Source organism: Lutzomyia longipalpis, chromosome 1 (assembly GCF_024334085.1).
Source record: "Lutzomyia longipalpis isolate SR_M1_2022 chromosome 1, ASM2433408v1".
NCBI lineage: Eukaryota > Metazoa > Arthropoda > Insecta > Diptera > Psychodidae > Lutzomyia > Lutzomyia longipalpis.
The window spans coordinates 34,375,971-34,403,931 of record NC_074707.1 but is presented as its reverse complement, the minus strand read 5'-3'; the positions used below and the strand labels follow the sequence as shown (position 1 = coordinate 34,403,931).

The 27,961-nt window shown below is 33.0% G+C and overlaps 1 protein-coding gene across 2 annotated transcripts in view; it reads left to right on the top strand.

Annotated features, from left to right (window-relative positions):
* The first annotated feature begins 3,454 nt into the window (after positions 1–3,454).
* The window catches only part of LOC129786210 (protein apterous), a 54,892-nt gene continuing 30,385 nt past the window's right edge, over positions 3,455–27,961 (top strand). The window contains exons 1-4 of one of the 2 annotated variants that reach the window (XM_055821063.1): positions 3,455–5,097; positions 25,396–25,589; positions 25,663–25,915; positions 26,371–26,510. In XM_055821063.1, coding sequence (XP_055677038.1) covers positions 5,059–5,097; positions 25,396–25,589; positions 25,663–25,915; positions 26,371–26,510 — 626 coding nt within the window. In that variant the 5' untranslated portion in view covers positions 3,455–5,058. The remainder of the gene's footprint in view (positions 5,098–25,395; positions 25,590–25,662; positions 25,916–26,370; positions 26,511–27,961) is intronic. The other variant, XM_055821064.1, reaches the window with a different exon arrangement.

Genomic DNA, 27,961 nt, shown 5'->3' with positions numbered 1-27,961 from the left:
TGCAATCAATTATATATTTTAAGCATAGGAAGAAAATATTTTAGAAAAATGTATAAGAATTTCGTGCAAGGATTACATAAATTCTTAAACATTTTTAATTCATAAATAAGCTTGAAATGGCACAAATTAGAGTTTTTTATGTACCTTACTTTGAAAGCTTAAAAAGAATCAATGATTTCAAATATTTAAATATTATATGTAATTAATTAGAAATTCTCATATGATAAAAATTAAAAAAAAGTCATGGCTTTTAAAACTTAAAAGTAAAGAAGTCAATCCGATTTTGTATGGAAAAATGTATTCTTTGAGGAAATTTTTGCCGTTATTTTCAGCGTATTTCAATGATTTTTTTTAAAATTAACCTCATTGGGTTTTTTCTGTAGGTCAAAAAAGTCTTTCTTTTAATCATTCACAATTCCATCCCTTATTTACTTAAAAAAATATTTTTTCTAATCGAAATACTCACGCAAAAATTGTATTAAACGATATTTCTCATAAAAGAAACATAAACCACATGTAAACATAAGAATCATTTCTTCTACAAAAATATTACATTTATTTTTTTTCGTATTGGACTCTCCAGACAAATAAAGATACCGATTAAATTGCTCGATTAAGTTATGTGTATATACTCAAATTATACTGATCTGTTAATTGTCCATCATTTTCGCTTCTGGATGATGATAAAATTACAACAAACCGATAAAATTAAATTACAACCTCATCATATATAGCATTCTTTTTCTTCATTACAACTTACGAATTTGAAAAGTGTGAGGTTGCGAGTAATTCTTTATACTTTTTTTTTTTAGTAATCTTTAGGTGCTAAAGAAAAAAATTTTGGTGCAGTTTTGACGAAGGGGAGGATAACTAGTGGTTATATGGCGCCATCCTTGAATATTATTGCAAGTCACAATCGCGCGAACAAAAGAGAAACCTTCTCTCGGTGCGCGCATTCGGATCAAAAGCATAAGAAATCCACTTGTATTGTATATTTTCTTCCAAATCACTGGGCTCTATACAAAAGAAATGTTACCTTTTGTTGATCCTTCTGTGGGTCAAGAGCGTCCAATTGAAAATGAAAATCGATTTTCTCCTTTTTTTGAATCCTCATCATCGATTGAAATATTTTACAAAAGACCAGAAGCATCAACAGCAGCAGCATGTCACCTGAATAATGTTCTTTAATTTGATGCGCAAAGTGTCGTTGAGAGAAAATGCCCCCTTCGTCGTCGCCATACCTGTGTGAATGAGGAGCTTGTTGTTGATTTTATGTGTGGCGCATATTCTTCGGCGGGGATATGAATGATGATTGATATAAAAATTATAGTCTTCAGCGGATGGCAAATTGCATACCACACGATGATCCATGCTGTGACTCTGCCACCATGCGATGCACTTAATTGATTCCCTGAAATCCGGACAAATCTTCGTTATGTTGTGGCTTTCCCCACCGCGCTCTGTCAACTTGCGGTTCCCAATTCCCCATTCCCTCTCGAGGCAAAAAAAGTTCATGTTGCAATCACGCCAGCAGAGACAAGTCTTTGGGTACACCGCCAAAGATTCGGCTGCGCGGATGGGCAATTATATATTGGATATAATTGAAGTGTGCCAAAGTCTGCGAATCCGCATGGAAGTCCACGCTGCGGTTCCGTTATGCCACTCTCTTGACAAAATAACCCACCTTCCGGCTACTTTGGGCTCCCCAGGTGATCATTATGCCACCAGGATTATGGTGTTTATGGACAGACAGAGGAGTGAACAGCCCTCAGGCTTTTCTCTTTCCCATCCATGCTGGTTTGCGACAGAGACTACCATTTTTTTCACGGTTCTCCCCGTCATTCATTACTTTTTCCAGAAGGAGGATTTCCTTTTTATTATCTAATTTTGCTCGTTTTTTATTTTCATTTAAATTTTTTTTTTATTTCGTCTGGGAAATTAATATTTTTTCAAAGAACATTTCATCTAAAATTTCAAATAATTTTGTAAGGTGAATTTCAATAAATTTTTTAATACTTTTTTGGTTTTACTTTCTTCTATGGAATATTTTTGTCAAAAATACTTTAATTTTCTGATAAAAAAAAATATATTAATTGAGTACAAGAAAGGATCTTTGAGGGTAATTAATAAAACCCAAAATTAAGACGAAACAATTTACAGTCAGGTATTGATTAACGTCGCATGGGATATACTCTTTCCACTCATTATTATTAATGGGTGGAAAGAGTATATCCCATGCGACGTTAACCAATACCTGACTGTAAAATGATAATATATTTTTGTTTTAGGAAGTTATTAAAATTTATTACACCTCAAACATTGAGCAGGTGACTTAAATAAATACAAAATTGGTGTAAGTGAAATAAGTGTGTGTTTAGTTCTTCTAAATTATTGTTGGATTTTGCAGGTAAAAATTAACACACACATTTTTTTTAATCATTTTGATGTTTGTAATGTTTTAAAGCGCCATAAAATTATGATGTTAAAAAAAATTCCTCGTGTCTTTTTTTCCTCGAAGAATTGTTATTTGGTGTGAACCAAAAATAAAATATTAAAGAAAATATAAAAGAAAATATAAAATAAAATCAAACAAATAAAAGTTATATATCAAAATCGAATCTTTTCATGACTATAAGTTCGTAAGAGGGTTTTGGGTGAATATTTTATACTTAAAAGAAACTTTTTATGAAAATTATTTTTTTATTGATTTGGTTTTTTTTTCAAATTTCTAAATAGTTATTTTTTACTCAAGGCACTGATACCATTAAAATTCAAATTCAAATCTTATTTCATTTTGTTTTTCACCTAATCTCATCTTCGAATTAAACAGAACTCAAATTATACGAATCAGAGACCCAAGCAGACATAATTTGAGACGGCTCGAGCTAGCCGCCGAGCTTTTCGAACTAATCATAGCTTCGGTATAGGTCTCTCAAATGAAGACGGCTTGTTGTTAGGCAGCTCTTTGATTTTTTGTTAAATTCCTGGTAAGACATTCTTATTGACTACCTGATTGATAAATTTGAACAAAAACTAGATTTATTGGTTATTATTTGTTCATCTCTTAATAGGGCTTATGCAATGTTACAGTGGAGACCTTGTTCAAGGTATTCTTAGTTGTATTCTTTACACTCATTGTTTGTAATGAGCGAGAATATACATCCAACGAAGTCTTCACATTTTGAACATATTTTATAAAGTTTAAAATTTAATTTTTAACGTACTTGATCTTACGTTAGCAAAACGTTAGGAAAGTGAATCATCCTAATATGTACTATTCCAGTGTGCAGTGTTTGCCCACTGGGTGTCGTTCGTGTTCTCTCTCAGCCGTGCCAGCGTAGTGGTGTAGTGTTGTGCGAAAGAGTGGGAAACTTGTCTTCCCTTCCCGAGAGAGCACCACGCCCTGGCCCGCCCCAAAACCATAGCAACACATCCGAGAGCACCGGGCGCGTTCGGAATCTCCCACCTCATGCACGAGTCTCCGTGTTGGCTTCTTCTCGCGGCTCGAGAACTCTCATCTCGCCGCAGAACCCCAGTGTTCAGCTGAGTGTCGTAGACGGCGCATGCGTCTTTCTCACTCTTCCCGCGGCTACGTCTACATCTTCCTCTTACCCAATTTTACCGTGATCCTGTTGTACGGAAAATCAGGCAGGAGCCCTCAAAATTGTGGTGCGAAAAAAACTATCGCGTGTGCTAGAGTGGGTTAAATTTTGGACGAAGAACTTTCTTTTGGGTGCGAATCCTTTGAGACCGGTACGAGTGCGGTTGGACTCCTTGAAAGGGATGCAGGATAGTGATATTGCATACGCTGGGAAAAGGGATCAAGAAGAATTTTTGTGAATTTTTCTCATAAACTCCTTGAGAGACTTGCCGGTATACTGGTTGCTATATACTACACAGGCTCCTATATAAATTTTAGACTATCCCTTAGGATTGATCTGTTGAGAAAATTTATTATCCAAGCTGTTGAGTCCGTCGATAGGTCATATAGTGCGGTGTTTCCTGGATTTTTTTCTTGTGTGTCCTCTTGCCGCGTAAAAATCTAATGAAGAGATCGTTTCTGGGTGTTTTATTGACCGGGTAGAGGCAGCAGAGAAAAACCCTAAAAGTGGAATGTATCCATCAGCACAGGCGCAGAGACAAATATAAATAATCCCTTATCGATGAAAAATCTCTCAAATGACACACACGGTACTCTAAATTGCTTCTTATCAAAACGATACATCTCCCATTGGGACGAGTGGAAAGAAGATTCGACTTTTTGGCCTTCTCGAGTGACACGGAAAAAGGAATCCTCCGGAGCGGCTGCAAGAAGTGGAGAAGACACAAAAAAACATATAAAATATTCTAATAAATGTCATCCAGGCTCTCAAGCCTTCTAAATAATTGCTGAAGAAGAATTTTAACAGTGATTTCGAGTTCTTGACCCGCCGTGCGGTTTATTTGTGACTTGTAAAAGAAATTTTAAAAAAATCCTTCTTAAGGACCTTCCGAATCAAGCAATTATTTTTTTTTAAATAAAAATTTGTGAGCTTATAAGAAATATTTATATCTACAAAGAAAAATCTCTAACTTTTCTTACAAGATCTTGTAAAGAGACAAAAAGGACTAAACATAATAAATTTTCCGGCTTAGGACTCCCGATAAGAGACAATAATTTCTTCTTTTAAATAAATAATCAAAAGTGTTCAATGTGCTTAAATAAAAATTAAAAAAAAAAAGTGTTAATTGTGCCTCTGATTAATTCCCAGGCTTGTAGCAAGTAATTTCCGTCTGTGAATTCCCAACACTTTTGTCTTTTCCGGCACATCTTGTGGCAAATTTTCCCTCGGTGGCACAGAGAGAAAAATTCTTCAGAGTCACATCAATAGAATTTGAATGGTGCGGCATTCTGCGTAGTGTTTGTTGTGTGCATCTTGCACGCAATGATGGATTTGTGAATTCGTGCGAACTGTGCGTGCGGAGATCTTGTGTGGCGAAATTTTACCTCTTGAGAAAGGGGTGCCCTTCACACGGGCTCCATTGACAACGATAAGCGGCACAACGATTGAGGCGCTTATGGGCGTCTGCAATGAGGAGCGCCCTGTAATGCATTGGGTAAGTTTGCCCCCATAATAATTTCAATCAAATTCACTACTTTTTGTAAATTTCTATCGTTTCTATCAATTAAAGTTTTATTTGTTTTGAGAATTGAAAATAAGGCAAAAGAATCACTGAAAGACTTTTAACTCTTCTGGGACCGGCTTAATTATATTAAAAAATTTATCTTTCTATCAAGTAAATGTTTTTAAAAATGATTGTGAAGGAATTAAAGTCCTTGGAAATACCTATATAAATTATAAAGCAAAATTTTAAGTCATAATCATAATCAATTTTTAAAAAATCCTAAGTTTTTTTTCACACAAACTAGTAAATCAGTTAATAATCTAAATTAAAAAAAAAAGTCTTACTAATTTTATTTCTCAGAATTTCAATTTTAATGTAATTATATTAATAACAACTTGAAATACGAATTGATTCTATTTTTCTCAGTGACCTTTTCCCCTTTTTCCATACCAATTAACGATTAGATTTTTTAAAAACTTGCTCAGTTGAGTAATCAATAAAATTGCATGAAAAGTAAAGTGACGAGAATGAAATTAAAAATTAATTTTCCCATGAAAATTAAAAATTTTCTTTTCAAACTAGACGATTCAGTTAATTCTCAAAAAAAAAACAAATAAAAAATTCGACCTATAGCAAATATTTTCAAAACAGTGCATAGTAAAACTTTTTCTGCTACCAGCGTCGTGTTCATTCAAATTGATTGCATTGGTCGTCTTCTTACGCAATCCGCAATGAAAGTAAAATTCTGTTGGGAAAATGTCTAAAATGGACCATGTTGTCCATGTTTGAAAATTATTTAAACAAACAAAGCTTGTTCGATTTGAATTTGTAACCAAAGTCTTTCAGTGTTTGTATTGGGATTAAAATATTCAGAAAATTCAGTAGACGCATGATTGTGGTGTTCACGGATATTTTGTGCCTTCAAATAATATACATTCATGTTACACACAGTGCCCTATATAACTAACTATTTACTAAAAGCTTTTTATTATGTTTTTTCTTAATTAATTTCAATTCAATTCAATAGATTTAAAAAAAATCAAATGAACTTATCCGAAAAACAGAATTAATTTTGGGAAATAAATTCTAGACCGGACAGGTTAATATTTAAGAAAACTTAGGGGAGACCGGGGTTAAAAAAGTCACTTAAGGGTTTAGTAAAAGCTCAAAATATCATATTTCCCAAACAGATAAAGCGAAATGTATAGCTCATTTCTTTAGGAAATTTACTGCCCTACAACTCTTTCTCAGATCATTTTGTTCTATCTAGCTAGGAAATATGATATTTTAAGCTTTTTTCAAACCCTTAAGTGACTTTATTAGCCCCGGTCTCCCCTAATATTTATCAAAATCGGATATCTCATGACTAAATTCGATTCAATTTTATTTAGAGAATTTTTTCAGAAGCATTGTCAAATAAAAAAGATAATTAAAATTAATAAAAAAATATAGCCGATTTGAATAAATTTTCTTTACATTACAATTATAAGGATAATTTAAATGAAAATATTTGTACAACAAGGATAATATTAAACCTAATCCTTCATTTTATAATAGAGATTTTTTATCGTGGCCGTAGATACTTTTAGAACAGCATAAAATTAAAACAAAAAATATTGCGAAATCTCTCTGTACTTTTTTTTTGTATGTTAGAAGAAAGAACCAATCAGCGTTGCATCGCTGTTCAAATAGAAGAAACTTCTAAAGAAGGAATATTTGGTTCTATATTGTACCTATTCTAACAACATATAGCGCTATTATATACCTATGTCTATATGCAATGTGCATACCTACATATTTCAAGATGCATTGTATATAGTGACAGAGGGCATATTGTGTATTCAATATACATATAATAGGGAAGGTACTTTATTTGTTTGTTTTTTATGGGTAGTGCGACGTATAGCGCGCAGAGACAAAGTCAAGCATCCTTTTGTAACAATGCGAAACATATAGCATCTTGAGAGTTCCTCCGAAGTGAAACGCCTGACCAAATAAAGGGTTAGGTTGTACATTATATTCTTTTTGAGTTCGCAGCATCACTTGTTAGGGACAAATGTGGGGATGGGGCAGAAAAAGAGGTTTTGAGAAGCAGCGCGCACGGCTGAAAAAGTGAATAAAAGATTAAAAGCGGGCTTTTTTTCTTCCACCTTCCTTTTGCAATTTCTGCTGACTTGGGTGTATTTTAGCATTATTAAATTGATGTTATGTGTCAAGGAATTTTATCAATTGTGCACATTTTAGTAAAGAGAGAGAATCACAATTGCAAATTTGCACCTCGAGTCATGCAAAAAGCCGACCGATTGCCACCTGAATTGCTTTGGCTTTATTTCTTCTCTCCACCTTTTCAATCATGCTGCACGTCTTGGTGGTGACCAAAGTGGTAGCCTCATTGGAATGAGTCTCGGAACCGGCAACCGGTTCCGTGGCTTCAGCCAACCAATCCACGATATCTTCTTGTTGTGCGCCATTCGACCGGCGGCGGAAATTCTATCGCGCACTGGGCAAAAGAAGAAGCCACTGGTATCGACCTTTTTTTGGTCTTCTTCATCTTTCTTCAAACCCCGAGCGCGGGCTTTGAGCTCCTCTTTTATATATACACATAGCATACCTACCTACACACAGAAAAAAAATGACAAAAAGTGGCAGTCAAATCGTCAATTTTTGCGAGTGGGCCACTCGCATAGACAAAATACGAATATTTCACTCGCACTCATTCGCACTATTTCTCGAAAATTTTCACATTTATTGGACCGAAATTGAACATTGAATTCTATAAATACTGATTTGCTCAATCACTTACACCAATTTAAAAGCAATATTTCTTCCATAAATAGCATTATTTGCCCAAAATAGATAAATAAAAATACAATATTAATTGATAAAATTGACGAGAAGAAAGCAAATGTTGTAGCAGAAAAAACATTTAAAAGGTTTCTTTCACAAACACTAGCGCCGCGCGGAAATTGGGCGGAATTACCAATTTTACACATCGCTTGGCCCATTCATTTTGAACCTAAGTCGACTTAGGCTTATAATGCTTTTTTGTGTATTTCAGTGCTCCAACTATCCCTCTATCACCCCATAAAATATTACGCAAATATTTAATGTCCCCATGGAGTTATAAGGATTTTACTGAAAGGAGTCGAAAAATTTTTATAAATCTCCGGGCATTATAAACCCCCAAATGTTCGGCTCGGCACCGGAGATTTTCATGCGAGAAAAGAATAGCGCGCAAGAATGTTCGCAGCGGTTTTTTCTTTCTCGCTGCCTGTAAGGCGCCCTATCCGGGCGCGCATGCTTATGTGTGTGTGTGTTTCTCCACCCCGTGAGCGTGGTGGTAGGCAGCTCAAATAGAAGTTTTGCTTATTCGATTGCAACGCATGTTTGGCAGACGTGTAGAGTAGCCGTTTTCGTATATTATGGTCGGCGGGGGTCGCGGTATCAAATCTTACAAATGTCAATGATTTATTTTTTTTTTTCGACTAAATATTTTTTTTTTTATTTTCCCAATCATTTTAAATAAATCTTTTGATGTTAAACTACCCTTTTCGTGGACAATTAGGGGGGGCTGGGGCAAAATTTTTTTGTTTTTCGCCGGAATTGTGGTTACTCCTCATTGGTAATGATGGAGTGACCTCCGGATTGGGGATCTCATCCCAGAAATATAAAATTCTGGAAAAATAGGGGGGCTGGGGCAAAAATTTTTGTTTTTCGCCGGAATTGTGGTCACTCCTCATTGGTAATGATGGAGTGATTTCCGGATTGGTGATCTCATCCCAGGAATATCAAGTTCTGGACAAATAGAGGATGTTGGAGCAAATTGTAGGGTTTTGCGCCGAGATTGTGGTCACTTTTTATTTACAATGATGAAGTGACTAAAATATTTTATAAAATATTATTTTCAATAAAAAAGAATATTTACAAGCAGCTTCCGCAGAAAATCAAACTGCCTATTAATAACTTCTCTTAATTAAAAAAAATATTGTTGAGCCCGTAGAGCCTTCGGTAATAACCACACTACTTTTGTAATAGAAAAATATTCTAAAGCCTGAATAAAAAAATAATTTTTAATCAAGGAAGGATTTAAAGAATGAAATCCCCTTTTTTCTCAACAAATTCACTAATTATTCTTAAAGAGTTATTTTATTATAAATTTTATCAAGGTACCTTAAAAATCTTAAGAAGAAAAAAGTTGTTTTAACTGTAATACGGAATTAAAGAAAGAAATCCCATTTTTTCTCAACAGTTGGTATACCACAATCGTGGCATACCAAGTATTGTAATCATCGGAAAAACCGACCACCTCAGATCGGGCTCAAACTTGGTATGAGCACGTTTCAGACATCCCACATTACAAAAATGGTGGTGGAAAATTTTTGATAAGGCCGGCCGGCCTTCCGGTCGTCTAAACTTTGCCTTATAATTCGAGAACGTTAAGAGATAGAAACTTACGGTTTGAAGTTTTCTATAGAAATCTGGGTGTAAATTTTCATTTTTTCGCATTTTCAAAATCCAAGATGGCCACCATCCGCACATTTTGAAACACCGTCAACCACTTCCCTTATAGCTAGAGATCTGAAATTTTAGTATGTTGCAAAGCTCAGTGAGACGTTTTCATCGATAAATAATACTTGAAAATCGGTCAAGCCGTTTAGCAAATATGGCGGCCTAAAACAAAAAGTGTTTTTTCGATATATCTCGAGAACGGCTTGACCGATTTTGACCAACTTAGGTTCAAATGAAAGGTATTGAGAAGCCCTACAACTGTTTAGAACATTTCAAGTTTCAAAAACATCCGCAAGAGGCGCTAAAAACGAAAACAAAAATTGGCTAACTTTAAGGGGCAATATCTCCGAATCCCGATCATAGATTTCTTTGAATTTTTGATATGTTTTAGCAGGACTAATAATCTTTCACCAGCCCGAAAATCTGAAGAAAATCTATGTCGCCGTTTAGAAGATTTGGTCATTTGAAAAATTCTTGAATTTGAAAAGTTCTAAGACCCACATCTCATGAACGGTCTGTCCGATTTTACTTAATTTGGTATCAAATTAAAGGTTTTGCAAAACTCTACAACTTTTTAAAACATCAGAAACCTCTAGAACCATTCCTTTAGGACAAAAAGTGCAAAAAACTGTTTTAGTAGAACAAAAATCCGCCATTTTGTGTTCTTGAGGTGACCTTGAAATGTTTCGAAATATAAGTCAGATTATAGCTTATTTCAGGACCTTTCCATAATTAGTCAAGAAATTTCTGTAGGTCTAATAAAACTTAGGATATAAGCATTTTAATCTGTCAAATTGCTAAATTTTACAAAAAATTGACTTTGTCTACTCTAATACTTCTCACAAATTAAATTACAACGCATAGACTGACCCATCCGCGTTGTGGTATACCAACTCTAATAACTGGACGCGTTGTGATTGACTTATTCTTAAAGAGAACCTTCCCTTTTAATTTTTATCAAAATAGGTAGGTATCTGAAAAGTCTTTAGAAGAACGAAACCATTTTAATTTTAATAGAAAAATAAAGAAAAATTAGAAGAACAAAATGATTTTTTATTAAAGAAGGGATTAAAGAAAGAAATGCCTTTTGTTCTTAGAAAATTCACTATTTTTTTTCAATATTCAAAGTTTTTTAGAATCATTTTGTTCTTGTAAAAAAAATTGGGGTATTAAACAAAAATGAAAAAAGAACCCTTTAAGAACAATTACTGAATTTGTTAAGAAAAAGGCATTTCTTTCTTTAATTAAGAATCATTTTGTTCCTTTAAAGAATTTTCGTGAATCTTAAAGGAAAAAGAAAAGAACTCTTTAAGAATATTTAGTGAATTTATTTAGAAGAAAAGGCATTTCTCTCTTTAATTCCTTCTTTAATAAAGAATCATTTTGTTCTTTTAAAAAATTTTCGTGAATCTTAAAGGAAAAAGGAAAGAACTCTTTAAGAATAATGAGTGAATTTGTTGAGAAGAAAAGTTCTTTCTTTCTTTAATTCATTTTTTAATAAAGAATCATTTTGTTCTTTTAAAGAATTTTCGGGAATCTTCAAGGAAAAAGAAAAGAACTCTTTAAGAATATTTAGTGAATTTATTTAGAAGAAAAGGCATTTCTCTCTTTAATTCCTTCTTTAATAAAAAATCATTTTGTTCTTTTAAAGAATTTTCGTGAATCTTAAAGGAAAAAGGAAAGAACTCTTTAAGAATATTTAGTGAATTTATTTAGAAGAAAAGGCATTTCTCTCTTTAATTCCTTCTTTAATAAAGAATCATTTTGTTCTTTTAAAAAATTTTCGTGAATCTTAAAGGAAAAAGGAAAGAACTCTTTAAGAATATTTAGTGAATTTATTTAGAAGAAAAGGCATTTCTCTCTTTAATTCCTTCTTTAATAAAAAATCATTTTGTTCTTTTAAAGAATTTTTGGGAATCTTCAAGGAAAAAGAAAAGAACTCTTTAAGAATATTTAATGAATTTATTTAGAAGAAAAGGCATTTCTCTCTTTAATTCCTTCTTTAATAAAGAATCATTTTGTTCTTTTAAAAAATTTTCGTGAATCTTCAAGGAAAAAGAAAAGAACTCTTTAAGAATAATGAGTGAATTTGTTGAGAAGAAAAGTTCTTTCTTTCTTTAATTCATTTTTTAATAAAGAATCATTTTGTTCTTTTAAAGAATTTTCGGGAATCTTCAAGGAAAAAGAAAAGAACTCTTTAAGAATATTTAGTGAATTTATTTAGAAGAAAAGGCATTTCTTTCTTTAATTCATTTTTTAATAAAGAATCATTTTGTTCTTTTAAAGAATTTTCGGGAATCTTCAAGGAAAAAGAAAAGAACTCTTTAAGAATATTTAGTGAATTTATTTAGAAGAAAAGGCATTTCTTTCTTTAATTCATTTTTTAATAAAGAATCATTTTGTTCTTTTAAAGAATTTTCGGGAATCTTCAAGGAAAAAGAAAAGAACTCTTTAAGAATATTTAGTGAATTTATTTAGAAGAAAAGGCATTTCTCTCTTTAATTCCTTCTTTAATAAAGAATCATTTTGTTCTTTTAAAAAATTTTCGTGAATCTTAAAGGAAAAAGGAAAGAACTCTTTAAGAATATTTAGTGAATTTATTTAGAAGAAAAGGCATTTCTCTCTTTAATTCCTTCTTTAATAAAGAATCATTTTGTTCTTTTAAAAAATTTTCGTGAATCTTAAAGGAAAAAGGAAAGAACTCTTTAAGAATATTTAGTGAATTTATTTAGAAGAAAAGGCATTTCTTTCTTTAATTCCTTCTTTAATAAAGAATCATTTTCCTTGATTATAAATATTTTTATTCGGTGTGGTTATTACCGAAGGCTCTACGGGCTCAACAATATTTTTTTTTAATTAAGAGAAGTTATTAATAGGCAGTATGATTTTCTGCGGAAGCTGCTTGTAAATATTCTTTTTTATTGAAAATAATATTTTATAAAATATTTTAGTCACTTCATCATTGTAAATAAAAAGTGACCACAATCTCGGCGCAAAACCCTACAATTTGCTCCAACATCCTCTATTTGTCCAGAACTTGATATTCCTGGGATGAGATCACCAATCCGGAAATCACTCCATCATTACCAATGAGGAGTGACCACAATTCCGGCGAAAAACAAAAATTTTTGCCCCAGCCCCCCTATTTTTCCAGAATTTTATATTTCTGGGATGAGATCCCCAATCCGGAGGTCATTCCATCATTACCAATGAGGAGTGACCACAAATCCGGCGAAAAACCCATCAATTTGCCCCAGCCTCTCCTAATTGTCCAGGAGTTGATATTCCTGGGATGAGATCCCCAATCCGGAGGTCACTCCATCATTACCAATGAAGAGTGACCACAATTCCGGCGAAAAACAAAAATTTTTGCCCCAGCCCCCCTATTTTTCCAGAATTTTATATTTCTGGGATGAGATCCCCAATCCGGAGGTCACTCCATCATTACCAATGAGGAGTAACCACAATTCCGGCGAAAAACAAAAAATTTTGCCCCAGCCCCCCCTAATTGTCCACGAAAAGGGTAGTTTAACATCAAAAGATTTATTTAAAATGATTGGGAAAATAAAAAAAAAATATTTAGTCGAAAAAAAAAATAAATCATTGACATTGGTAAGATTTGATACCGCGACCCCCGCCGACCATAATATACGAAAACGGCTACTCTACACGTCTGCCAAACATGCGTTGCAATCGAATAAGCAAAACTTCTATTTGAGCTGCCTACCACCACGCTCACGGGGTGGAGAAACACACACACACATACAAGATGCACACGAATCTATCGGCGCGCGCAGGAAAGAAAGAGAGACCTAGTGCTTGCGTTGAAGGACGGTCGACCCGAGCTTTGCCGAACACTCCGGCACATAATTTTTTTCTCAAAATCCGTGCAAGAAGAACCTCCAAAGTATTTTCTCTGCATATTTTGCAATATTTTCGCACTTTTTGCTAATTATTTTACATAATTTGGGGTGCCAGTGCTTTCTAAATGGTAATAGTGAGTGAATACCATCATTTGCGTGTGATAATTGCTAAGTTGGAGCCAGAAAAAAGGCAAAACATGTAAGTTTCTCATACATTTTAGAAAATCGGCTCTCCTGAAAAGTTGCGTTTTTGAGATAGGTTCATAATGAATGGGCCAAGCGACATGATTTTTATTTTGTTAATTTTTCATCTGGAAAAACTATTAAAACACCAAAAATCATTATCTGATCTCATGTAAAGGTCCACAAAAATAAAATTTCTTCTCGAAAACATAAATTTTCGCATATTTTTTAAAGGATGTCACAACCATAGAAAAAATAATTTCTGCAACAGAATTTCATGACGATATATCGTAGGATAATCCATACTTTTTCTTTTTTCGTCATTAAATAATTTCATAATGACTTTCAAAGTTTGAATTATTTTTTATAATTAAAAAAAAACAAAAGTTAATTAATAGACCCTTAAATAAGGCTGTGTTACAAAATCTTACGTCGCAGGGTTACTTTAAGATAACTTGAACTATGTACTTTAGAAAGGATATTTAAAAAATATCGTCAAAAACTAATTTAACTTGATAATGTTTCATAAGACATTAATTTAACTTTATAAAATAAAATTTAAGTCAATCGGACGAACAATCCTAAACCGAAATGTCCGATCATAAATATTAAAGCTTATTATAAGCTTAATGGTAAAATATGAAAGTATATTAATATGGTTACGTTGATCAATTTTAGATAAAAATTTTTAAGCAATTCAAAAATGGCCGCCATTTTATCCGAACTTTTTTCCAACAAATGTAATGTAAAATAAATATTCTATTTTACAACCATGCTTTTTGGATGATGTTTCTCACATTTCCCATAACCATAAACTTGTTTTTCACGCGAATATTATTTTTTTTATTTTAATTATTAATTTATTTGTTTTAATTTAGGAAAATATAGATCTTATGAAACGTTATAAAGCCCTATTTTGTAGAATCAAAGATATGAATTTAAAAAAATCAATAATAGTTTGGTATGCAAGATGGCGGTCAAAAGAATTTGAGGGCGAAATCCCGACTGAAAATCCTTTCTAAAGTAGCTCGTGTTATTTTAAAGTAGCACTTTGCGACATAAGATTTCGTAAAACAGCTTAATTTAATTTTCTATAAATAATTTTTGGGTTTTTTTTTGTAATTATAAAAAAAATATTTGCAAAATTTTGTAAATGATTGGATATATTAAGAATTTATTCAATGACGAAAAGAGAAAAAGGTATGGATTATCCTACGACATGTCGTCACGAAATCTTTTTGCAGAAGTTAATCTTTCAATGGTGTAACATCTTTTATAAAATGACCCAAAATCATACGTGTATGATGAAAATGCTTTTTTGTTGCAGGAAAACCAGAAAAAAAAACGTGTAAAAACGTTTTCTGGACTGAATATCTCATATACCACGTCTCTAGAAAATCGTGTCAGTGTTCTTTAGATGAGGCATTGCGGTAACGGGCAAATTGAAAATAAACAAGGAGCTTGTCAAAAAAAAACCTGTCAAATGTTAGTGAGAAAGAAACTATCTACCATAGACTCGTAATAGTAATGTGCGAGTCTACCTGAGGCTCGCAGATTGAAACTGCGAACCATTTCACTCGCATTCACAAAATGCGAAAAATTTTTCTGTGTGTACATATACCTTACAAATCCCAAAGCGAGCAAGAATTGCTTCGCCTTCAAAATATTTAAATCACCAAACATTTATATATATCTCGCGTTCTACCGGAATATATCCAAGAAAGAGACATATTTTACCAACTAATCGCACTCTTCGGCTCCATCCCGGCTTTTGGCTCCTCTATGGGGGAATATTGTTAACGAAGACATTGATAACATCATCACGGCACTTAAGTGATTCTCATGGAGACGATGAGTTCTCTTTATCATCAATTCACGAGTCTCTCTGGGCTTCTTTTCTTCATCTCAATCGCCCTCTCTCATTCTTGCCTGTATCTGTATGTGCCCCATTCCCCCTTTGGCCCCCGCGTATTTATGACAAGTGTAAAAGAATTGGATGTTTCCCATTGAGTGGCAAAATTGAAAGAAAAATTATCATCTGAAGATTTAACGAAAAATATTTAAATGTTTTCACATTGACAACCCATTCAAGCAAATTATCGTAAACAGTGGGGTGCAAAAACAGGCAGTTTGCAGGAAAGCCACCTCGAGATTTATTTTATTTTTGCCAAAATGAAAGGCTTGAAATTTTTATTCACCTTTTTTTTGCCTTTAGCATATCCAACAAAAAAATCAATGTTCTTTTTCACATGTTAATTTTCAGTCGCTCTTTATTAATGCAAACTGCTTTTGAACTTTAATTCAATTATACCAAAATGAATTTAAAGCTTCTTTGATGGGATGTTAAAGTTTACTGTTGTTTATATACAGCGCATTATGAATGTATATAGGTATCTATTACATATTAACATGAATCAATTCCTTGTTCTATTTGTGCCATTAATGCTCTTTCTGGATGATTATGATTTTGTGAATTTTCTTTTAATATAATTTGAGAAGATTTTAATTTTTTTCTGAGCTTTTGACTTAGATTTGACGCTAAAAAATTAACTGAATAAAGCTCAAATGCATCCGTAAGCTTTGAAAAACACTTTGAATATTTTTGTTTGTGTAAAAAAAACTTTAAAATAAATATAGGATCAAAGTAGAGCGACAAACTCTAAATTCCTTGATAAAATGCAAGACTTCTTTCAAGAGAGAATAGGTTTAGTAATTACGTTCAAAGACTATGATTCATAAATAAAATTGAAAATTTCATTTTATTTTTATAAAATTAATAAAATGTAGATAAAATAAGAAACTTAATAAGATATTCTGTTTAAGAAGAGATAAATTGGAGTGATATGTAAATGATCCATATATGCGTAATCGTTTAAAGAAGAAGCAACAAGAGATAAAAAAAACTAACATGTGATTCTTAAAATAATAACAATAAAAATTTTAAAAATTACCCTTCTATGGTCATTGGTTATGTAAAATAAAAATTTAAAAGTTATCCACTCATTAATTTCCTTGATAATTTTCCATTAAAAGACCATATAATAATGGATAAATCGAACGGAAACAAATCAAAAGTAAATGGACTAAAATAAAAGTTTAATAAAACAAGTTGAAAATTTTATGCTTCTTGCCTCAATAATCGTCAATAATTTATTTTTTTTAATATATTAAAACTTATGGTTATATTGGTTTGGTTTTATTGTATTTAAATTATGCACAAACAGTGAAAAGTTACTTTTTATGTATTAATCGTGCATTTGTGAAGCTTTTGGCAGTGTGTGATGGCAAAAAGGCATAAAATTCTCACTGGGAACTTCTGTGGATGGGTTTGCATGGGAGAAATTCTTCGGTGCCGCCGGAATTGAAGATGACACATTAACGGGCTGCCCAATAAATTTCGAAGAAATCGACACTTTTATTCTTTCCTAAAACAACATTCTCGTTGGCATGACAAATAGCAAAGCAGCGACTATCGATGTGATGTGAACAATTTAGTTGAGATTAATCAATTAATTATCATTTCGCCATTAACATTTCCTTTTACTTTGTCTCCTCGCGGAGTCATCGAGTCAAGTCGATGAATTTGTATGTAATTTTGGTTCCATGTGCCCATGAGTGAGAGAGAAGGAGCAAAAGATGCGAAGGCAAAAAGAGGCATTCACAAAGTAGCACTAAAAGAAATAATTTATTTATTTTGTAACATTAGAAATGAATGAGTGGAGAAAGAACTCAACATATATGATTTATTGCTATTGTTTCACGTCATCATAACTCAAAATATATCAGGCAGATGGAAATTCTGGAACATCCATAGGGTTGGAATAGCAAAAAAAAAGAGAGAATCGCATTTTCCAAGAAAGCCAACGCCATGGTTTCGCGGAAAAAAATACGATAGAAAGCAAAAGTAATTCGCAATCGTTCTCATTTCTGTGTTTTTGATTTAGGTAAAGAGCTATTTTTCATTCATTATATTGACTGTTTGAAACTATATAAAAAGCGTTTTAATTTCACTTTTATTGCATGTTTTAAAAATGGCTCTAAAACTAAAGTTTATATTAAAAAAAACTAACTTAACGATTGTTTTTCAAAATTTTTCCCCATTTGACTGAACAAAAGTAGACAATTTCAACTAGAAGGAAAAACACATTCAAACCCCTTAATTTGAAGTCAGATGATATGCAGGTTTTTGCTTCATTTTGGTTTTTTTTTCGCTTAGTCGTCTTTCAGATGTCCACTTGACACAATTTTATGTATTGTGAAATATTTTAATAGGTGAGAAGTTTGAGATCGTGTGAGAAAAATTTCGGTGAAAAATTGAAACAAATAGAGGTTTGTGTTGAAATTTAGGTACAATTTAGTAGAATTATAAAAAAAAACTCGACTTCATCTCAAAGTACTCATTAGATATTTCTTAAAGTCTGTTAAATGAAAAAAAAAATATTTTTTTAGGTTGTAATTGGACATAACACTGAAGAAAAAAAAATGTGCAATTGAAAAAAAAAAGATCAAATGACTTTCGGAAGATTTACTTGTGCAACAATTTAAACAATGTCACTAAAATTGCAAAGCTATATAAATAAAGAATTTTTTAAAGAAATACATGGGAGGACACTATAAAAAAAAACAGTTTTCCTACTTAAAAAAAATTATTTGCTCAAAAACCATAATTTCCTCTCGTTTCACCAAGGAATCTCGTCAACAAATATTTTTTTTTTGTAATTATTCTGAAGGAAGTATAGAGTGTGATTTAATGCTGTATTTAAAACTGCAATTATACCTTTAATTATATACTATTAAAATTATTTAAGAATATAATTACATATTCCATCGTCATTGAGACGTAAAGTGCGTAAAATGAAATATACAGCAACACTCCAACGTGCATTAAAGGCGACGAAACTTGTGGAAATGTCTCAATGGAAAGTGAAATATATCGTTTACATAGAAGAGAGTTGTGGAAACCTAGCAATTTTTATAGGCACATTATGTACTTTGATTGCTGTCGACTTGTTTGTACTTTAGTTATTTTTATGGATATGAGAATTCTCTGATTAAATGAAAATTGATGGTCAAATCCAGTAAGAGAAATATCTTTTTAATGCTTTGGTATTAATTAGAACTGATTAAAAGAAAAACACTATATATCTTTACCCTGATTAAGAAAATTCAATTTATTTTTATATATTTTAGAAATATTAAAAACTCTTTAAGCTTTCAACGTCTTTTTCAATTGATCATCAAGAATCTCAGAATCGAAATAAAATTAAGATTTTTTATGATATTTAAATTTTATTAGGGCTCTCTCAAAACTAATATCCGAGGTATTTAAGAACCCTTTTATTATCTTTAACTGTAGAATGAATATTTTTCAGTAATATTTATTCTTTCAAAACCATTAATTATCAATATTTATTTTAAATATATACTTGTTAATTAGAAACCTTATAAATAAACACAGGGGATGTTTTTGTACATATTTAGCAACGTCAGGAGACTTTAGCTTCATGACCACATAATTATAGGTTCTTAGCACCAAATGAAGAGATAATGAATTCGGGAGCGTTTTGTAAATTTTTCTATATAAGGTGTTGAAAATATTTCACAAATTATATAGGGAAACGAGGGCCTAAATACAGCTGTAAAATATTTTATCGCGATCATAAAGGTGATTTTTTAAAATCCTTCCAAGCTTTCCAAAAATTTTTAACGCCCAACCTTTTTCTTGGAAGATAGAGTCGAAAGCTCTGTGGAAATCGTGGGAGTTTTTATAATGTAGTGAAAGGTTATCAATGAAAACTTACTTGTATTTTCCAATTTTTCCCCGCATTTGTAGAATAAAATTTTTAAAATATAAGTCCTCAATTTTTTTCTCAAATTTTCCTTCACTCTTTCAATGCACGGATGAATTAAGATTTTAAGCAGACCTCACAGAGATCAATCATAAAATCAGTTCAGTGTGAATTTTTTTTTAATAAAAGTGCAATATTAAACATATTTTTATCGCTAACCCTGTGACTTCTGAGAAATTCTCTGGGTTGGAGTGTGAAGTGAATTATGGCGAAAATTCACGCAATAAAAAAGTTTTTTTTTCTTTCCACTCGCCGTGGAATGCTACACGTAGACAAATGGATGGAACGCGAGGCAAAAGTGTAGACTTTTGAGTTCACGACCTACAAGTGGCAGGCGAACTAATCACGGAGAGTCATCGTCTTTCCGTATATACTTTCGTGCGACATAGGAGTGAGAGTAATGTCTGGGGAAACGCATGTCTCTTTAGTGAGCAACAAATAGCGACTAATGTGCAATTATTAATTAAACACTACAAATTATTCTACAAGTTTTCCCGTCCACCCACCTTTAGCACTCTGGGTGAGGAACACACGCCTCGTGGGCAAATAAAATGCGCAAATGGACGCGGAATAATGCGCGCATCACTCACTTGTCGGGAATTTTGGCGAGAGATTTGTGTTGGAAAATTCAAGCATTGAGAAACCTTTCTTGGCACGATGAAGGCTTTTTACGGCTCAGCCTTGTATAGGGGCTTGTTTTGCTTCTCCAACAAAATCTAAATTGTTGCCAATTTGGACAAAATGTGACGCTAATTTGGCTCTAATGGTGATTCGAAAATGCAAGAAATTTATGAAAATTATAAGGAGATGGCGCAAGAGACAAGGACGAGCGTTTTGCAGTTTGAAATTATATAAAAGAAAAATATCACTAAATTAGCAGGAAGATTTATTTCTCCGGTGATAAAAATAAATATCTGATACGCATCTCTTTTATCTCCAAAAGTGCGATTTTTATTCAAATTTTGCCTTTATTATGAACACCACGAGAGGTGTTTAAGATTTTTATGGTTTTATTACTGCATTTTAAAGAAAGGAACATTAAAGATTATTTTCATTAATTATTTTTTAAGAGAATTTTGATTCATTTTCTGTTTTTACTATTTCTCAGAGATTTTATCGATTTATTCATTTTTGAAAAATGAAAATCTCAAAAATGTATTAACCTAAATTTGGTTTGTATTATTTTGATTTTTTCTTGTTTTTTTTTGTAAGTTTGGAAATTTATTTATAAATATGAAATTATAATAAAAATTGAATGAAAATTTTAATAATTTATAGTCTTTTATATGCTGCCTGGAAATTAAAAAAAATAATCAAAATTCCTCTGAATTTATATACATATTGCTGTATTTTATAATACATAATACATATCCATAAAACTTTGCAAAATCACTAAAGCTAAGTATTTTGTAAAAAAAATCCCAAGCAAACGAAAGCAAAATACAAATTTGTAGATTTTATGGAATTTTTTTTAAAACATTCTTGCAATTAAAAATGTATTTAAAGAAATCTAATAATAATAAGAAAAAAGAAAATATCTAAAACATTTTTTAATGTAAAAATAAACGTGAAATATAATTTTCTTATCAACCGCATAAAAGGTTGGGAAAAAAGTCACGTCCATTTTTGAAAACATTCACACAGAGAGGTTGTTTGTGATGAAAATTGCTCCGCAGAGTAAAAGTTGCGTAAAGCCGGTGTTCTTCACAGAGCAAACAACTCAACATAGATACATGTAAATAATATAAATTTATTTTCTCCGGCCGATGAAAGGCAAAAGGCGCGTAAGCAGCAAAAACCAAGAGACAAGTTGATAATTTTTTCAAATTGGAAATAATAACAATTTCTTCAAATGAATTTTCTTATCGTTCTTCTGCTATAAGAGCTTGTTTGAACCAAAATGAACTCTCTCTCTCTTTGGCTAAAAGCTTAGTCGTCTCTTTTTATGGATGCTTGAGACTGGGTATAAGAAATCTTTTACACCACATTTAAAATAATTCATAATTTTTTTTGCCGTTTTGGAGGCATGTTGGAATCTTATGGAAACTGATAAGGAAAAAAGCAATAGTGTAGTGAGACAAGCTGAGACAGAGGGAAAAATAACAAACATATAATAAATCCGTCTGGCTCTGATGCAAAGGTCAATTTGGTGTTGTGAACTAGATGGGTCAGGGGGTCATCAAATAGCCCAGTGTTATTTTTTTTAAATAATTTATTTTATCTCCTCTCAAATATTTCTATGCAAGCTTTTTCTATTTCTATTTATGGAATTATTGAATTGTTTGAGGGAAATGTTCCAGTTATGTACATGGTATATAGTTTTGTCTTATATATAGTTATGAACGAGATATAATTGATTTATCTCTGATTAAGCAATTTTACATAAAGAAATAAAATACTTTTGTATACTACGAAATCAGATAAATTGGTTCTGATTTTATTTTCAAATTGTTCAGAAAATTATTTTTAATTTAATATTAGCTCCAATTGGCTCCAATAGAGCGCCAAAGAAAAGGGAGAAACTTTGTGAAACAAAGCGCAGTAAAATATCAATTGTCCAGTGGCAATATCCACTGCGATAGGTATCAACAGGTGTTGAGATATTTTGAAATGTCGTGATTGGGTGTTTATGTGAGATCATTTAGGTTTAATCCATGAGATTTACATGGTAACCATTTGAGACAAGATCAAAATGGTGCGATTACGGTGTATAAGAGAGTGAAAAGTGGTCAGTTTGAGAGGTAAAGTGACGCCAGCACGAACTTGAAATTAATTTGATTTAAGCGCGACTTTTAATTGTTCAATCATGGGATCATTTTGAGATTTTCAGAAGCACGGTTTTTGTGGCTTTGGTGGTTGCTGTTTAAGAGTTGAGGAATTTCAATACGACCATGATGGTGATTTATCCTTGAGGCTTATCCCTTCTGTTTCACCTTAAGGAAAACAAAAAGTTTTAATCCCTCGGAATGTCTTTCAATGCATATGGAGGTAGTCGTGATCAGATGAATGGCGTGATCAGAAGTTGAAGTGAGAACGAGTTGACGAGAGATCATTACGTTGGTCGCGAGATGCTTTTTCGTAGCTCATTGACACATTAATTGGTGAATGAAACGGGTTACTCACAAAAAAAAGGGAGTGAGTTAAGTGATCACTCATCGATCATTGTGCGGAGGCCCGGATGGGGAATGCAGGAAGACAAAACGACAATTGATGTTGTGAAATGATCACCTCATCATCGTCAGCCATGTGGATGCATTTATCATGGACAAATAACACGAATTTTGAATCTCGTCTCAATCTCATGTGACTTCCCGTCCAATTGTTCAGTGAAGCGCACACGAGAGGAGTGATCACATTAACTTCTTCAGCATTTCACAGAGATGTCGCATTTCAGTTTTCTTCCTTCATCACAGAGGTATCTTGTGCACGAAAGTGCAACAAGGGGGGAGATCTTCTTGGCAAACACACTCAACAGCATCTCCATGGCAGAGCATCAAGGTGGAGAAATCACGGCGCCAAGAAAACCAAACCTCCCTTCCCTCGTAATCGTTCACGCTGTCCAAATAGCAAATACTCAAGATCTCTTATCGCTTCGTCGCTCATCCAGGAGCCTCGGTTGTTTTGGGATTTTATTATATATTTATATAGAATTTCTTCACGCTGAAATTCAATGAATGAATTTTTTTCTCGACTTCTTCTCCACAGTCTGTTTGTATTTTATACCTCTCCACCTTGTCTTCGATCATTTGAGATTTTAGCGTGTTGGACATTGGACATGATCATGATCGTATTATGATGGATCTCTCTCCGGTCAAGAAAACATTTCATACATACATCCAAAATACTGTGGAGGGCGAAGATGAAGAATGAGGAGGAAATACGTATAGATGATCTGATTTTGATTGTAACAACATAGCATCAGAGAGGTGAAAAAGAGACCTTCTTCCATCCGAGACTTTTGTTTTACCTTTCTCACATCAACGACCAATTGACACGAGATCATCAATCACTTGTTGTGCCCACGCTTAAGAAGCAAACATGTGATGTGTCTCCCCTTAAAAATTTCTCTGCGAGCATGGGATGTAAATTGGAAAGGACATCCAAGATTATGAGCAAAAATGTTTAAAGAAAAAAAGCTTATCTCTTTTTTTTCTTTTAATCGCCATATAAGATCAATTAACAAAATTCACCCTGGAGATCATTTAAAATTCAGAAAGAAAATTTGTTGTGACACGGCGCGATCGTAGGTATTTAAATTGAATATTCATGAGATATGTAATTTTATTGTATTAATTTCCATATCACAAATTTATTGATCGCTGCGATCTACTCGAAGCCAATCATTTGGATCATCAATTAAATCGCCACAGAGATCTTCACACAAAAGCGTGGAATGATTAACATGTTGTGATTTTTTTCTAGACAGAATTTACAATGCAGTTGAGGGTTTAAATCTTTTCTTTTTTTTTGAAATTTTTTTTGAATATTTTCATACATTTTTCACGGATTTTTTTTAATTTTTGCAATTTCTTAAATTTTCTTAAGGGTGGTAAAGGGTTTTATTATGAAAAACTAAAAAATAGGATTTAAATAATGAAGAAAAAAGAACATTTTCACTAATTTTGAAAGATGTTTTTTTTTTCAACTTCTAGTCATAAGATTTTAGTTCTATTCCCCCTACATATTTCAATAAAATATTGAAGTTAATTTAAAAGGGATTTTCAAGATTTTTATACGGAAATTATAGTTTTTAACAACTTATGAATTAGCAATAAAATCTCAATGGCGCGAATGAGAAAAGAATCTAGCTTATGGTCTACATTTCTCAATTGAAAAAAAATGCCAACAATTCTTAATTTATGATAATTTAAAAACAATATAAATTATGTTCAACATTTTAATATAAATATTTATGATGTGCTTGTTTCATGCTTTTCCATTTAGAGAAACTATACATTATGTAGCATGATGGGAAAGAAATTTTCCGCAAAATAAGTTATACAATAAATATGAAATTTAATGTAAAGCAATTTTTCATAATTTATAAAAATTATGTTATGACTTTATGTAGCATAAAATGTGCAGCATGCTGTTTGCATTTTAGGGAAAAATTGCGAATAAATACGAGAAGCGAATGTGGCTTCTTGCATGCTATACGATGGCTCTTGGGTTATCTATGAAAGCGCGATATCTTCAAGTATAGGGATGAAGTCGAGCAGTCTATATGGGGAAAGAGAGGTGAAGAAGATGTGATAAGGAATTGTGGTGCATTTGCTCTCAATAAATTACACAATTTGCACATTTAAAATGTATAATATTACTTTAATATATCTCGCGCGGCGAGTGATGCACACGAAGGTGAAATGGATGTGGTATTATATATAATTCTCTCTCATGTGATATGTGAGTAGAGAGACCCCACAGATATAACACATAATTCAATAATAACGTGAATATACGCAATTATGCGATAATTGAATAAGAAATGCACTTGAGATCCTTTTCGGCATTACTTGAGCATCGTCTTGATTCAACTACCGTGTCTCGCATGTTGGTTATTTATTATATCATCATATCGCAATATAAATAATTGCAGACACATTAATTATACTTTTTGATGGCACATTTATCCTAATTTCATATTAAACTTTCCGCAACCCAATGCATTAATAATTTTCGTCGACGATGATTTTAAAACTGAAAAATAAACTAAAAAAAGGAACGCCAACACGGAAACTCATACGACGCCGTAAGCCCACAGGGGATATTTTTGCGCTCTCAACAATCGAACCCCATATTATAACTTTGTCGTCCTGCAAATTACTTTTTAATGTTATGTTGAAATTAAAGGAATTTATTTGCATTTTCTCCCCTTTCAATTGCAGCAGCAGAGCGCAAGATTCTTTGGGCCGACGAGGGAAAGAAGTCCAACACTTCCAATACCCGTGATAGGTGGTCAGTGTACAAATAGGAACAACAATCATCCACTCCATAGACCCTGTGCATCGTGTTTGGAACCCTGTGAGCACATTGGAAAGCCCTTTGGACCCAATCAGGTGTATCCGGACTCATGTCGAAGGTAGTGCCCATCCCCACATTTTTGCATAAAATTGAAATTTTCAACTTAAAGATTTTTTTTATGCTTTATGAAGCAATTACAAATCTCCGGAGCACGGTGGATTGTTCGAGGATGCTTCCCTGAGTTACACAGACTTGCCCAAAGAATGCCTGGAGCGTACGAGTGTACCAACGGGGAGTGGTGGGGCCGCCAGTGCAGGATCCACCTCCATGTCCGATCAGTATCTTCAGCTAAAAGCAGAACCAGCACCAAGCAGTCCAGAATCATCATCGGATGTCCCTTCGTCGAGTCCTGACGATTGCGCTGGATGTGGTCAACTGATACAGGTAAGAATTCTTTTTCAATTTAATTTCTAGATAAATCTATTCTAGAAGTCTTTGCGGCCACCGCCGTCTCAGTATTTACTACGAATTTCTAGGAAATAAACAATGGAAGAATTCTTTTTTATTTTCCTTGTTGTAAAAGATTTAGAAATCCTATAATTAAAAAAAATCAATTAGAATGCTCGTTTGTTGATTCTCACTGTACTCTACTTTTCAATCAGGTGGAGCTTTGGTGCAAAGTTCATTTAAATAGATTATTGCAACAAACCAGAAGATTGTATAAATTAATTGGCAAGAATTGAAAATTTATCGGTATTCAATACACAAGATAGAGGTGTTGCAAATAGTTTTCTTCTCATGTTTAGATCTGATAAATAAAAATGCGATTCATTGGAAGATAAATTGGAGCAATTGAACTTGTGCACAAATAACTTCTCACATAAGAATCTCTTCTTAAGGATCGATTCTACTTGTCGGCGGTGGAGAAGAGGTGGCATGCCGGATGCCTTCAGTGCTGCATGTGTCGCCAACTGCTCGAAGGTGAAACTTCCTGCTATTCCCGAGATGAGAATATCTACTGCAAAACAGATTACTACAGGTGAGTGCCCCCCCCCCTCACCCATTCTATTGCATTCTATAGGTACTTCCCCATTTTCCCAATGAAAGTCTATACCCGCGTGTGTTTTTAAGCGTTTATACGGCGAAAGTTCATTAGCGATCGCCTCTCACATAAGATTATCCGCGCCTTATCGCAACTGAATATCTTTTCTCAATTTGTCTTTCACTGATTTTATAGAGATCTTTTGTGCTTTTTATCTCTCTACTATAGTGGAGCATTTGAAAGCCCCCAGGTTTGAAATATAGTTTATCTATATATATAGGAGGTAGTATTATTTTAAAAGTGTAGCTTTCGCAGTATTGTTACTTCATGAAATCCACTGCTTGAGTGCTTTCATGCTCTCTTGCAATTTTTGCCACCGCCCACGAATTTCCGAAAGACGCTCACCCAGAGGAAGCACGCAGCGAATGAGCAAACAACTCAAGAGTAAATTTGACTTCCATCACCCATCTGATAGTGCAAGAGATTAGCGCGATGGATGTTGCCGGGAGAGCGGCAGCTAAATTGGCAAATTCAATCTGCGCGAGTGTGAGAGATAATTGCAGATTTTGCACTGCTGAAGGAGCCCCGATAATCCCCCCCATTAAAATCTTGAAGAAGTGAAGTACACCAAGTTGCATCTTTTGCTGCTTTTCCCCTCGTGTTGCTTTTTTTTTACTTCTTCTTAAAACAACGCGATATACACCCCGTACAACTGCCACTTTTCTGCACGCAAACCCACGTCATCTCGCCTTTGAACTCTACACTATATGTGCAAAAATCATCTTTGCAAAATACTCCGTAGGGCAAAATCTTGGCCTTTCCGTTTCGATGCATTTTTTTGCTCATTTTCTTCGTCTGTATTAAAGCCTTTCCACCCAGCTAATTCGCCATTGCTTAGGCGCATGTTTTTGTCTGCACAGAGGTAGTCTTTCACAAAATCCGATAAAATTTCCCGCCCGCGGTCATACAGTCCCCATTGCTACGCGGCTGTAAGAAGTTGAAGGCGGTGCAGGAGCGCACTCAATTAACAAATGCCCTTAGCTTCAGAGATCTTCGTTGGTTTCTTGCAAGTGTGGCAAAAATAGCTGTTTATTTGACTAGATTAACCTTCCATCTATTAAGTTTGAGGTCTCCTGCAGACCATGGAAGAAATTTTTAATTATTCTTTTTACTAATTTCTAATAATCCTTATACAAGGAATCTTTTTCTAATAATAAATTCTAAAGCTTTTTATATTGAGTAACTTAACTTGATTAAATTCTTTAAGGAATTGGAAGGAAAGGGAGGATTCTTTAAGGAAAATTAAGGAATCCTTAAAAATTTGTAAAAATGAAATTTATAAAAAAAAATCGATTAAAAAAATATGAAAAATAAGAAAAGAATATTTTTGATTATAATGTTTTTCTTTATTGGATATTTAAAGAAATTTTAAAGACTCCAGACGCTCT